A 13,654-nucleotide genomic window follows, 5' to 3' on the forward strand; every position below is an offset into this window, starting at 1 on the left:
TTTGCGGAAACCACAAAATTTGTGTGATGCGGGTGTTTATTTATAACCACATTTCCGTTATTTTAAATCTAACAACAAAAGTGACAACGGAAGTGCGATACATCATAAGTCACAAACACGATGAAAGGTAACCTGATTTAGTTTTGATACATGGAAATTTTTAAACAGCTTTCTCTAGAAAACTAATCAATCTCACTGATATCATAGGCATCGGCAACAGATCTTCCAAAAATAATAATATTTAGCAGAGCATACTAAGCGTACCGTTTTCGGGAAGCGTAAATAAAATTATTGACCCTTTTAATTATCTAGATTTTAATTAAACGCAGTTCCGTATAACACAATATACATTTCAAGTAAATCAAAACCATTGTTATTGCACGACGTAAGGCGACGTTGGAATCGAGTTAAATGTTTGGTAACATTGTCTGCAAATTCAATTGAAAGAAACTACTCATACATATAGTACACGATTCCTTTATATAATAGCAGTCATTTAAATTGATCCGTTTTTAGTATCGTCTGGGTATTTAAACTAAGTTAAGTGTTCTCGACACCATGGAGGTACCTATCTTGAAATTGAAACTCAGTAAAGGAATTGTCCTTGCTTGCCTTATTTGAATATCGTCCATAATTATTTCACGATTCTTTCATTAAACATTACTTCAAGTCCATACATTTTTTTGAAAAAAAAAGGAATGTTACATTAGTTATTTATTATAATTGTCTTTACCTATACTTAACGTAACGCACTGTTTTCCGACGAACAAAGACATACTTCGTGTCGAAGAATCTAACTATTTATATTGTTTTGGTCCTTATTTGACAACTGCCACTTTAACGGAAGTCCTGAGAAGGTCAACCAGTGTTCAAGAGTTAGGATACCGACGTCTCTAGGCATATAAAATCGTTTTAAAAGGCATAAAATTCATAAAATATTGTATGTAGTGCGTCAATCAATCATTATTGTATTGTAGCATTAATACTGATTATCCATGCGCCTTTTTAAATAAAAACGTACTAAGATAGTAATAAAACACAAAACAAACCTTAACTCCCTCCATATTGCCATCATATAGAGTCCATCTGCCGTACGTAGTCATCCTGTTCTCATTTCATATGAGGTCAATCATCCGATTCACAATAAATTGTTTAACACAAATTGTTAAATAACATTGCACAATAACAAAACAATCATGAATCCAGCATGAGCACAAATTCAGTACTGACTGCCGCCCGGTGCAATGTGACACCACGGCCTCGACAAACAAACTGTTTAGTGCTTGATTAGCAAACGTGTGCAAAACGTTCCATGGTGCGTCCAAGACGGCGGTTCAGATTGAAATTGATTGCTCGTTCAAGTCGCATTCATTGGCGTGATTGAGTAGAATGTTCGGAGTGAACCTTGCGCGCTAGTTGACTATTATTGACCCAATACAGACGTAAATTGCCGATGCACAACGATCGCTTTTAAACCGCGACTTACTGTGGGAATTCGGCTCGATTACGATCTACATATTTCCACGTAGCTAAATGTTATGCTTAGTATACTAAATGGAACATAGCTAATGATACACTGCATAAACAGAACTATGTGACACTTGTTTAACACTAAAACCCTCCAGTAGAGGCATCAGGCTTCCGGCATTTTTTTTTCCGGTATACGTAAATTTGTATGCATATAAATAGTAAATACGAAAACCTTCACTGTAGAAAGAAATAATAAAGAAACTACATGATAACTGTGATCAATAAAAAACTAGTAACAATTCAACTACTGAACCACAATACCTACGTGGACTGGAATCGAACCCAAAACTGTTTTTCCCGAGAATATGTTTAACAGGTCAGTTGGTGAATCTGAATGATAAAAATATTACTAAGCCTTTTTGAGATGGTATTTTTTGCCAAAAGTATTTTTTTTTTTACGTAAGCGTTTTCATTTTATTTGCAATAATTACACTTAGCTGAGTTCCACCATAATCATTTTTTTTTTATTACAGCAACGTCTTTACGTAATGTCTACAATCTTATGACATGTATCTATGTCTATAAATTCATGAGCAGGCATCGCCACGCCGCAAATTTTTTGAGCAAGTCTATTTATGAACATTGGCATCACTTATTGTAAAGTAAGTTGAAATTTCGTTCACCTTCGAAATGTTAACAGTTTAATACGCAAACCTTAAAATATTACGCACTCGTAATAAATAATAATATATCAACCCTGTATATAGTATACAGTCCCACTGTAGGGCACGCGCCTCTTCTACTACTGAGAGGCATGAAATATTATGCACTAATGCCTCTCTAAAATAATTTATAAATTAATAGCGATAATCAGGAAGCTGTACGAAAATAATGCAAATATTCTTTTACGAGGTAGGTACTCAAGAATTTATTTGTAAATTTGAATTGCTCTGTGGCATTTAATATTGTTTATCGGTTGCTACGACGGTTCATTCTCAAGTCTCTTTCAATCTCGTATTGGCGCAGATCCGCTCGCTCTAAGAAATCTCGACGCTCCAAGTACCTAGAATCAAAAATAAACTTAGAATCTTTGGCAACTTTCTTAATACATACGAGTATACAAAAAATGGCCCTTACCAAAAAAACATTTTACTCAGTTATCAATCTAGTGTGTTTTGTTTCAGACAACGTACTTGAAGGAAGGGAACACATATCAAATAATACATTAACATTTTTTTTAATTATAATAATTATGCTAACACTTTTTTTTTTATAAAAGAACACAAATAAATCAATAATGCTTGGTATAAAACTCTCTTACCCTTGCTTTCCTTTGTTGTGACTCTGTATTTCCTCTTCTATGCCTTCTTCTTGCTTATAAGTTGTCCAATCGAGCTTTGATTTCTCCAATGTCGACAACTTATTTTTCTTGTTTAAGTTGCCTAATATATTAGATAAGCCAGATTTTCCTGCAGATTTATTACTTATTGACACTTGTGAAGGTCCATCTTCTTTATTTGCTGCAAATAAAATTGAATGATTAAAACTTATTTTATTTTTCAACTATATATTATATCTATTAACAGATATTAAAAACTTACAGTCACCAGGAGTATCAGATTTTTTCATTTTCTCTTTAATAACGTTATTTTCCACAATAATTGTTTCACCAGCAAACTCAAAAATTCTCCTTTCTTTTTCTTTTAAATCGTCATTATGTTTTGTGCTTGTTTGTGGTTTTTCTTCCTTTACAACAGTTTTAATGGGATCTTTAGGAATGTTACTTTCTTTTGCCTTAGGTTTACTATCAGTGCCTTCAAGAAATTTAGCCCAAAGATCTTCTTCTCTTTTCTTTTCTTCTTCAGGATTTAATTTTACTTCTGTTTCCCTGTCATCTTCCTCTATTGGTTCTGGGTCAGGTTTGGTTCTTGTTACTTTTGCCTTTTTTAATTTCTTTTTCCCTTTACCTTCTTGAATCGCTTTTCTTTTCTTATTATTTTCGACCTCTGCGTCGTATTGTTTTTCAGTTTCGTCATCTGCTGACTCTTCTTCGGATAACTGTTCTGGTTCTTTAGGAACATAATCTTCGTCACTTTCACTGCCAGATGACATCTAAACAAACGAAATATTATGAACACAGGTTGCTTGATAATATTTATAGCTTTTAATATGTTTTATATAGACTTTTATATCATTAATTGAAGAAGAATGTTATATTAAATATTCACTACCAACTACCAATGAGCTTCAAAGCCGATCTCTAGGAAATTAAGTGTACATTTATGAATATATTGATTTATATCTAGATTAAAAAATTTGTTCATAGCCATTAAAGACACAGATACCTGGTATTGAAATGTATTCCTGAATACATAATATGTATTCAGGAATATATTATATCACTTAGTTACTACAATGTTGTATGAATAGCACTAGTACAGCAGGTAATAAATGGATCATTTTTATCAATTACAAATATATTAGGTTATAAGTACATATAATTTTTTTTCAAAATTGTGTGAATTTCTTCATATATAAGCAATTAAAATAAAAATAATTATTAGTCAAATTCCTAATGTATGAATCAATGTTTGTTTTATTGTTTTAAAAAAATATGGGTAGATTACCCATTTTAAAATCTTCCAAAATAGGTGCCATCAATGATATAAATAAATAAGGTAATACAGAATCAATTAGCATACAACATATAAAATTAATCATATTATAAATAAAATATCAGAAATCAATTAAATATAAAGATAATTTATTGGTAAAAATGTCACATTATTAAACACAATGGTTTTATACTGGCTTCTTTTTGCTTCTATTTTTGTTTTTAACATTGGAAACTTCATAAAAGTTGCTTCCAGTCTTGGTTCGTCGTTGAGCTCTTTCAATAGCTCTTCTTTGCCTTGCAGTGATTTTCTTTGTGCTTTGTTTGTTATTTGGATTAGTTTTTTGTTTCTTTGAATTTTGAGGAACTTCTTCTATTGTAAAGGCTCCACTAGCTGCTTCCATTTTCTTTCTTTTCAATTCCTTAATAGTATCTGGATCATTTGTTAAATAGTCCTCAGCATCACTCAAGTCCTTTTCATCATTACTATAAAACTCACTAATGTCGGAAGAATCATCACCATTATCACCTTCACTGCTCTTGTAAATGTCCTTCGCACTTTTCGATTCATTATCATCACCATCTCCATCATCTATATTCTTCAATTCCTCTGGGATGTTCATTTCCTCTAAAGTTTTAATATCTTTTTCATTGTCAAATTGTAGTCCAACTTTTATTTTTGCAAAGTCTTGAGCTATCATTAATTTATTTATATGTACTATTGGTTTATCAACTATTCCTTTCTCATTTGCTTCCTCTGTTTCAGGGGCATCTGGAGCAGTTTCTTCATTGCTCTTATTCTCACTTGTTGGTGGTGGTTCCTTAACATCCTCTTTTTGTTGCTTTGATAATGGCACTTCAAATCCTTCAGGCGCTACATAGAATGGCAATTTACCTCTTTGCCAATCATTAAGAACCATTCTGGCCACTTGATTTACATCGGGTTCTCCTTTCTTTAACAATTTTCCGGTCCTTGCAGCAAGTTTTTCTAAAAACCCAGTAGCTGTGTCCCAACCATCCACTTTGTATGTTTTAATTAAATACTCCTTTCTGACCCGTTTAATTACTTCTTCAATGTAGTCTTCTGGGTTTTGAACCAATTCTACTCTTACAACACCTTTCAATACCTTCTCAGTATCTGTCTCGGCAGATGGGTACACAATACCAGGACAATCTATAAGGAATATTCTCCTCATCAAGGTAATATACTGCCATACTTTAGTCTCACCAGCAATTGGGGCAACTTTGCAGACTTTTTTTGACCTCAAAGTATTTATCACAGATGATTTTCCTACATTAGGATAACCTATCAATCCAACACTTATTTGTTTCTTGTCAATATGCAGTTTACCAAATTGTCGCAATAAGTTAATCAATGAACCTTTGCCAAAAGGATGTGTTAATGAAGAGTGAAAAGCAATTGTAGGATATTCTGCACTAAGGATTGCAACCCAACGTTGTGTAACCCAGTTGGGGACTAAGTCAACTTTATTTAAAACAAAAATGAGATGTTTATGAGGTTTTTCATCTCTGAGAAATTTTTCAACATATGGACTCCTTGTCCCCATGGGATCCCTAGCATCTAGAACCTGGAGAAGCACATCAGATGAATCAATGACTTTGTACAATTCATTCCATATTCTTTTGCTCATTCCTGCCCCAAACACCCAGTCTCGCTGCCCTTCCTTAACACCGGTATCCTCACGGACTCTATCTATATCTTTAGTTTCATCATAATTGTCGACACTCTCCTCGACAGCTTTGTGTAATGCATGAATATCATTAAATTTCAAGTTTACTCGCTTTCTTTGTTTTTTTGGCCCAAATGTTTTATCAAAACCTTCTGTGTCTAATAAATGTACTCTAGCATTCTTCGCCTTTTCATTTAGCAATGTTATGGGTAAATTGGTTGGTTTCATAATCACTTGGTAAGGATTTTTGACTGCAGCTCCAAATTCTTCTTGGAACTTTTGTAAAGCGCTCTGTGATATAACGCGTGAGTTTCCAAACCATTTTTGGTTGGGTTCCACTCGAGCCCGAGTACCAGACGGTAACCAACCTTGGAATGGCGCTGGAGTCAGAATTTTACCAGTCTTGTCTCTTTTAGCTTTGAAATTCCTATACATCTGAAGCCTTTTGATGGTGCCTTTTGTCCTGGGATTCCCAACGCCTTTTAACCCCTCAGTTGGTCGGTCGGGATTCATAGAATGGCCAGATTTGTTGAACCCCTGTTTCCGGGGGGCACCCGGTGTTGAACGTACCTTCCCCATCGTGGATTGATATGTGCACAATAAACTGAACGATCACCGAACCAAATAATGAATAAGTAATATCACGCGGTGGTCAACAATAAACGCGATGAGGTTATCCCAAATCTTGTACAGAGCTGTCAAACAGAAACGATACAACTTCACTCTGTTAGAAATACAAAACACGCAACTATTTATCATAAACTTACTTTGAGTGGCTGTAAATGGTGTTCGTATTTACACTTTTTTATAACGATCTATTGTTTTCTTTACACTGTGCTACTAAAAGCGCTCTGAAGACCTATTTCCTTTCTAATTTTCTAATCCATAAATCTATGTACTAAGCTTTAGCATCTGTAGCTAACTTCAAGCAATAAATCTTTGCATAAGGATGTAATAAAATATCGTTTTCTTTCGTTCAACTTAAAACAATCGATTTTTAACGAATTTTGACTACATTGAATTTATGTCGATTGCTTCTGCTTATACGGTATTGTTAAATATTATAATATGTATGTTATAGAATTTAAAAAGTTCATATTTTGATATAGAATTTTAGTGCTCTTATTTATGTTTCGACTCTAGTTTATTCTCTTTTTCATATTTTATTTACTTTGAAATAATTTCGTAAGACTAATGTTTCGGTTTAATTATCTAATTGTTTGAATTATTTATTATAATAATTTTGTTCTTTTTCGTAAATTTACTTTATTCAAGGTTGTCATGTTTTCTTTATAAATTAGTCGAATTGGAAAGTGGCAAAATTCTGAATTTAAGATTTTGAATTCGCTTCTGGTTCAGCTGCAATTCCGGATGTATAAGCCGGTTTCACTATGGTTTACTTCTCTCTGGTATTGGTCACCAATGACATCCATGATTACTTATGATATGGCAGCATGTTCTCTGACCTTGGCCGGTTCCCTGTGAAACGAATTAAAAAAAATTACATCCATGACATTGACGTTTGTCAAATATTGACGATCAAAACAAAATGTCAGCGATTTATACTAGCATCGATATTTTATCAAATAAATATAACAATGATTTCATTGAAATGATAAGATTTGAGATTTAAATGATCAGTTTAGAATACTAAAGCTAGACATTAACAAACGAACGAATAAGTAAGACGAATTGTAATAAGTAGTAAGTTCCTCGCAGGATATAATTTTTTTATTACAAGATACATTTTACAATTAAAGCTGCCCCGATGCCTGTAGATTTAAGGAAACGTAAGACAACATGTATGACATGTTGTCTGAATTCAGAGTTTCCGAATTCGACTCATTCGTGGATATATTGAGATTGACTCCTGGTGATCCTTTAGATACATTTGGCGAGATGTGGTATCCAGTGTTTTTGTGGTCTCTGTGCTCTTCAGTGTTTGTGCATACGTGCGCTGCGCTCGTCGCCTTCGGAACTCTAAGGAAGCATAAGTACGGAAAGTTCTTCCCTGTGCTACTAATTGTTATGGGTGTGGTGGGTCCAATAACTTCAGGTGTTGCGAGTAGTGCTGCTGTAGCGTTTATATATCGTGCCGCAAACTTAGCCATGCCTCCCATACATGCTATGATATGGGGCATTGGACAAACTGTCTTGGGTGCTGGTATGGGTTTCACAAGAATCTTGGCCACTTTGTAATGCTAATCTACAGTTAGATGATAATTAGATAATTATGTCACTGTGTATCTATCATCAAAATATATAGAATAAATTAAATTTCAATAAAGTGAAAGTCAATTATCATAGACATTTTAATGGGAATAAGGGAAGGTGCAGAAGATTATTGATGCATTGTTTCCCGGTAGTATACTTAATTTTAGGTGCAGTGTATATTGTTATGGCACCCCCAACAGTAAATACTCATTAGTGATGTAAAGTCTGGTGTAAATAATTTCTTATGTATGTTTATGTCAGCTAATGTGAAATTCATATGTATTGTTACTATGTAATTGAAGATGTATGAATAATAATGCATTATATAAATAACAATAAATTAATTCAGTTTAGCACTATGGTCTAGCAGGAACAAAACGTTCAAGCTATTGCATCTGTAATGAAATATAAATGATTGATTACTAAATTGTAAATATGTAATTATTTAAATTTTCTACACGACTGATTCACATTTTGTATTCTAGTTTTAGTACTTAGGTACTCTTCCATCCTTAATGTGTATATGAACAAGCATTCCATGATAATTGTAACAAGTATGTCTAAATTTCACCGCTTAATGTTTGCCATGAAAATTTCAGTTGTATGTTGATGTAGTTTCCCCACCGAGAGAGTAATTATTAATTGTGCATTAAATTTGGAATAGCCATGCGATTCTTTAATATGGACAAGATTATTGAGATATCATTTGAAATATATTAATAAAAAATGTCACATAATCATCAAATGCATCATGCACCATATATAATGAACCGAGGTGCACTGTGAATGCACAAAATAATTTATAATGTTTCGGTTTGTACTTATGCTATGTACTAATGTTATCTACTATTATCCACTGACTCTTGCCCATATAATATGTATTAATTATAAATTTAATATATGTTTCAAATCCTGACTACATAGTAAAATCATTTTAGCAAAAATTTTAAGCTTTGGTTCTGTAATGTATTATCAAAAAATTTACTTTACATGTAATATACAAACTCAGTATAAACTAGAGATTTTATAACTTTCAAGTTTTACAGTGATAGTAGGTCCTTTAAATCAATAGGTGCAAAGATTTAATGTTAAAAGCAAAGCTAGTATGTCTATGACAAGGCAAATATTGTATTATAAAGCAATTTGGTAAAGGGAATATAGTTTCCCTTATTTATTTAAAAATAAAATCAGATTTTATATGGATCTTGTTTTCATTTTAATTATAACAAGTGCAAATTGTTTTATTTTTATTCTGCAGGTGCATGTTTGGATATGGAATTTTATAGTGTCCCACAGATTACTTATTTCTCCATCAAACTATGTTATTAACATAATGAGTGTAACTATTCATCAATATACATAATTATATTGTGCACTTTAAGTATTTTTAGATACAACTTTATTTTGTGCATATATGAATATACACTTTGAACCATAGTATATAACATACCTTTTTAACACTTGATACATTTAACTCAATACAAAAAGAAAACACAATATGACATATTTTATTATGTTTAATATCAACTGTACAATATGACACTTTGTGCATTACTAAAATGAAGATTATTATCCAATATGTTAACATTAAATTAATCAAATACATGGGACAATACATCAGTCAACATGATACTAAACATCAAAAACACAAAAAATACTACATAATAACATATTTTGGACCCTGTGTACAATTAATCTATATAAATAAATAATTTATTTGTAAGGATCTAGTGTCACCCTATAAAGTTCCACTACTGTACTTTGAAAGTCGTTTATGCATTGCATGACAAGGCAAGCTTTCATCATCTTCTTCATGACTCACTTCATGGATTTCCTCCAACATCAAAGGCAAATCAAAGTGTTCTGTAGTGAGGGTAGTCTGAAAAATAAAGGAAATTATTGTTTATAATACTACAATTTGCTGCCACTACATGAGTGATAACCAGTGAATGCTGTGATAGTGATAAAGGTTAAATAAATTATCATATTTTTCTGATAATTTGATGTAAACAAACATGGTGCCTACCCACAAGGTACAATTAGTACTTTTACAAAACAATTGATTACACCAAACTAATTAAAGTATGTTTATGTTATACAATAAATCAAAATGTATAAATATTGAATTGGTTAAAAATGTAAACAAAATAAAATAACTTTTTAATTGATAGTACTCGGCAATCTTAAATAAAACGCAATATATTTCTGACCTCATGAATTTCAGGATCTCTTCTACTTAATCTATTTACACTATCTTGTAATGATTTAGTCTCAGAAGTGGCATCCTGTAAAGCTAGTTTCAGTTCTACTATTTCTTTCCTGGCATTTGATAGTAACTTTTCTGTTGTAGCTAAATTGTCTTTCAATTTACATTTGTCAAATTCTAAGTTTTCTTTTGCCCTAGATAAACTTTTTATCCTATTTTCGTATATTTTTAATTCTGAATCTCCATCTCCAATCCTTGCTGTATGTTCACTTTTTAAATTACTACACATTTGTTTTAAGTATGATATATTTTGTTCTAATATAATTTTTTCTTCAGTTATAAGTTTAATTTCATTTTCCAGTGCATTTATCTTGCATGACATGGCAGCTATGCGAGATGACTGACTCTCTATCATATTTTCCTTGTCCATTATTTTAGATTCCAACATTTCTATTTTACTTATATATGTCTGTAATTGCACTGATTTTGAAGCAGATTCACTTTCTAAAGAATGATTCGTATTTTCAAGTATGTTTGCTTCAACTGACAAACTTGCAAATTGTTCTAACATATCAGATCTTTCTGCTTCTTTTTGTGAAAGCAGTTCCTCAATTCTTCTTATTTCTGATACATAATGCTGCAATTGCTGTTTTAAGCATTCAACTTCCTTCCTTGATTTTTCATATTCTATCTTATTAATCTTTATAGTACCATTAGCATCAGCCAGACTGTTTTGTAATTGTTTATTTTCCATAACTGCTGTATCAAGCTGCTGGTTTAGTCTTAATATTTCACCATTTAAAAAGCTTATTTGTGCTTCATAATCTGCTATTTTGTGTTCAGATATTTTATTAACATTTAATTTTCTTTTAAGTTCCTTAATTTCCTCTTCTAACTTAGTCATCTCAAATGTTTTAGATTTTAACTTTTGTTCTAGGAAGCTGTTACTCTCAACTTTATTATCTAATTCAATTACTAGTTTATCACGCTCCTGATCCACTTTTTTTATACTTTCTATTAAGTTTGATTTGTCAGCCCTTAATGATATAATTTCATTTTGTAATTCTTTACATTTAAACTCTAGTGAATCAATTGTTTCTTTAGATAAGCTGAGTTTCTTCTGAGCGCATAATAATTCATTTTGAATACTATTTGTACTTCTCTCTGTTTCAACTTGGATATTCTTAATTTGATTTGTTATGGACTTTTCTTTTATCATATCACTTTGAATTTTTTTCAGTTGTTCCCTTAAAAAGTTACATTCATCTTTAAGATGATCAGTAGACGCTTTTTCAGTTCTATTAGTTCTTTTATATGAATTGTTTTCATCTTCTAATCTTTCAATTTCATTTTGTTTAAATACAAGATCCCTTTTTAACTTATCTGCTAAATCCATTGCTTCTTTATATTTCATATTGTATTCTTGTTTATCTTTCTTTAACAACTGTAACTCATGTGTCATTTCATCAATTTTGATTTTCAACTTTTTCACATCTCTTGAATAATCTCCTCTGTCACTAGACTTAAGCAAATGTAAATTTTTATATTGACTTAATTGTTGACTTAAATTAATATTTTCTTTAGTCAACTCAGAATTTTCAACATTTAATTGGTTAATGACATCTTTATAGTTTTGTCTATTATTTTCTTCTTGTTTAGCCAATTTAATTTTATATTCATCATTTTCTTTTTTAAGCACCAACATTTTTTGTTCACTCTCACATAATTTTGTGTGTAAATCTCTGACAAAAGAAGCTTCATAAGTTGTTCCAATATCTTTTGATGTAATTGGAGATTCTTTACATCTACAATTTTGTAAGTGTTTATTAAAATCTTTCATAGTCTCAGTCATCTTCTCTTGAATATCTTTTATGTATTTTTCATACATCTTCTTTTCATCTTCAAGAAATGTCTGTAATTCATATTTAGTTCTACATTTATCTTTTAAATGCTCATATTCACTATTAAAGCGGGCAGACTTATTCATGTGTGGCAGTGATAAAATTTTATCTTGCAGACTTTTATTGAGCTCTACCAAATCTTTAATCTCTTTGTGCATTGCATTATTCTCTTTTAAGGCACTATTCAAAGATTCTTGAATATCAAGCATTTTAGGTGAAATATTTCTTGTCTTTAGAGTTGAAATTTCTCTTTCTAGTTCTGAATTTTTCAGAGTCAAACCTTCTATCCTCGTCTGTAAAAAGTTAATTTCACTTAGCATAGATGCTAACCTTTTATTAGCATCATCTTCAACTTTTAAAGCTAATGAATCTACCTTTTGTAGTTCTTCTTGTAATGTCTTATTTCTATCAGCTAGACTGAGAGCCCTTAACATTGCTTCATGCTGCTTTGCTAAACCTCTTTCAACCTCCTTTTTTAATAAATCATTAGCAATTTCCATCTCACGTAATTCTTTCATCAAACTTTGAACTCTACTGTCAATATTAGGGTTACAGCAGTCTTTATTTATTGCAGATAAAGGCCTTCCACCTTCTAGAAGAATATTTAGTCTTATAATTTCATTATCCCTATGTTCTATTTGACTTTTCAACACCATAATTTCATCATAAAATTCCATATTTTTCTCTTCTAATAATTGTATTTTTTTTGTTAGCTCTGTAACTTCTTTATCAGAATTAGAATATATTTTTTCATTACAAAGGCAAATTTTATTTACTTGATCATTATCCTTTCTGCGGCTCTTATTACGACTACTTTGAGTTTCAGCACATAGTCCTCTTAAACTCAATTCTCGGACTTCATATTGTAACTTATTTATTGTAGAGTCCTTCTTGACAAGTTCTTCTGAGAGTGATTTAATCTTCCTTTTACTTTCCTTAGTAAATTTTAAATAATCTTCTCTTAACTGCATATTTTCTTTGTGAAGTTTGTTACTTTCTTGGATTAGTTTGGCATTGTCACATTTATAGGGTTCTGCTTCTAACATCAAAGAGTCGCGCTGCATTATTGCTTCCTTTGACAAATCCATATAATGCTGTAAACTGCGCGTAGTTTGCAACAAGTCTGCCAATATAGATTCTACCAATGGAACCGCTTCGATCGGCAACTTGTTGTTATAGCCAAGGTCCTCAAGTTTTCGAGACAGGTTAAAGTACGCTTCGCCCATTGTAACGAATAAACTATTATCAATTTAAAGGGACATAACTGTTAAACAACAAAATATTATTATATTAATTCCATTATATTAAAGGAACATGGGTTATTTTCCATTTTTTCAATTTGTCAGCCTCCCTTTCCTGTTACAAAATTATGTTTTAATATGCCACTCTCTGTTAGTCCACAACCTAATTCTTTGAAACACAAACTTTCATTCTGCTTTCATTTTTTTTGTCCAATGTCTTGACAGTTGGAATTGGAGTTTGTATTTGACAGTTGACACCAGAGACAATATTTTTTTTTGATTTTGATTTTCCCATTATTATTGGAAACACCAGAGAC

The 13,654-nt window shown here is 31.6% G+C and overlaps 4 protein-coding genes and 1 long non-coding RNA gene across 5 annotated transcripts in view; 2 read left to right on the plus strand and 3 right to left on the minus strand.

Moving 5' to 3' along the window:
* The window catches only part of LOC115440036 (breast cancer anti-estrogen resistance protein 1), a 53,677-nt gene extending 52,040 nt beyond the window's left edge, over window positions 1–1,637 (minus strand). Inside the window, exon 1 of the mRNA XM_030164169.2 lies at window positions 1,050–1,637. Within this exon, the coding sequence (XP_030020029.1) occupies window positions 1,050–1,103 (54 nt within the window). The 5' untranslated portion in view covers window positions 1,104–1,637. The remainder of the gene's footprint in view (window positions 1–1,049) is intronic.
* On the plus strand, window positions 1,629–2,783 carry LOC115440040. Its single transcript, XR_003938330.2, has 3 exons — window positions 1,629–1,846; window positions 2,004–2,132; window positions 2,655–2,783. It is a non-coding gene; the product is annotated as an uncharacterized LOC115440040 (long non-coding RNA).
* Window positions 2,371–6,495, minus strand: LOC115440039 (nucleolar GTP-binding protein 2). The gene is made up of 4 exons (XM_030164174.2): window positions 4,312–6,495; window positions 3,072–3,582; window positions 2,792–2,990; window positions 2,371–2,533 (listed from the first exon to the last, which is right to left on the minus strand). The coding sequence occupies exons 1-4, from the start codon at window positions 6,352–6,354 to the stop codon at window positions 2,440–2,442; spliced, it is 2,847 nt and encodes a 948-aa protein (XP_030020034.1). The 5' UTR covers window positions 6,355–6,495; the 3' UTR covers window positions 2,371–2,439.
* Window positions 6,496–7,299: 804 nt separating this feature from the next.
* On the plus strand, window positions 7,300–9,192 carry LOC115440009 (transmembrane protein 170A). Its single transcript, XM_030164124.2, has one exon. It carries the CDS (start codon window positions 7,576–7,578, stop codon window positions 7,972–7,974), a length of 399 nt encoding a protein of 132 aa, XP_030019984.1. The 5' UTR covers window positions 7,300–7,575; the 3' UTR covers window positions 7,975–9,192.
* A 289-nt stretch (window positions 9,193–9,481) lies between these two features.
* LOC115440008 (centrosomal protein of 135 kDa-like) lies at window positions 9,482–13,589 on the minus strand. The gene is made up of 2 exons (XM_030164123.2): window positions 10,200–13,589; window positions 9,482–9,868 (listed from the first exon to the last, which is right to left on the minus strand). The coding sequence occupies exons 1-2, from the start codon at window positions 13,320–13,322 to the stop codon at window positions 9,728–9,730; spliced, it is 3,264 nt and encodes a 1,087-aa protein (XP_030019983.1). The 5' UTR covers window positions 13,323–13,589; the 3' UTR covers window positions 9,482–9,727.
* Window positions 13,590–13,654: the final 65 nt, after the last annotated feature.

Source organism: Manduca sexta, chromosome 15 (assembly GCF_014839805.1).
Source record: "Manduca sexta isolate Smith_Timp_Sample1 chromosome 15, JHU_Msex_v1.0, whole genome shotgun sequence".
Lineage (NCBI taxonomy): Eukaryota > Metazoa > Arthropoda > Insecta > Lepidoptera > Sphingidae > Manduca > Manduca sexta.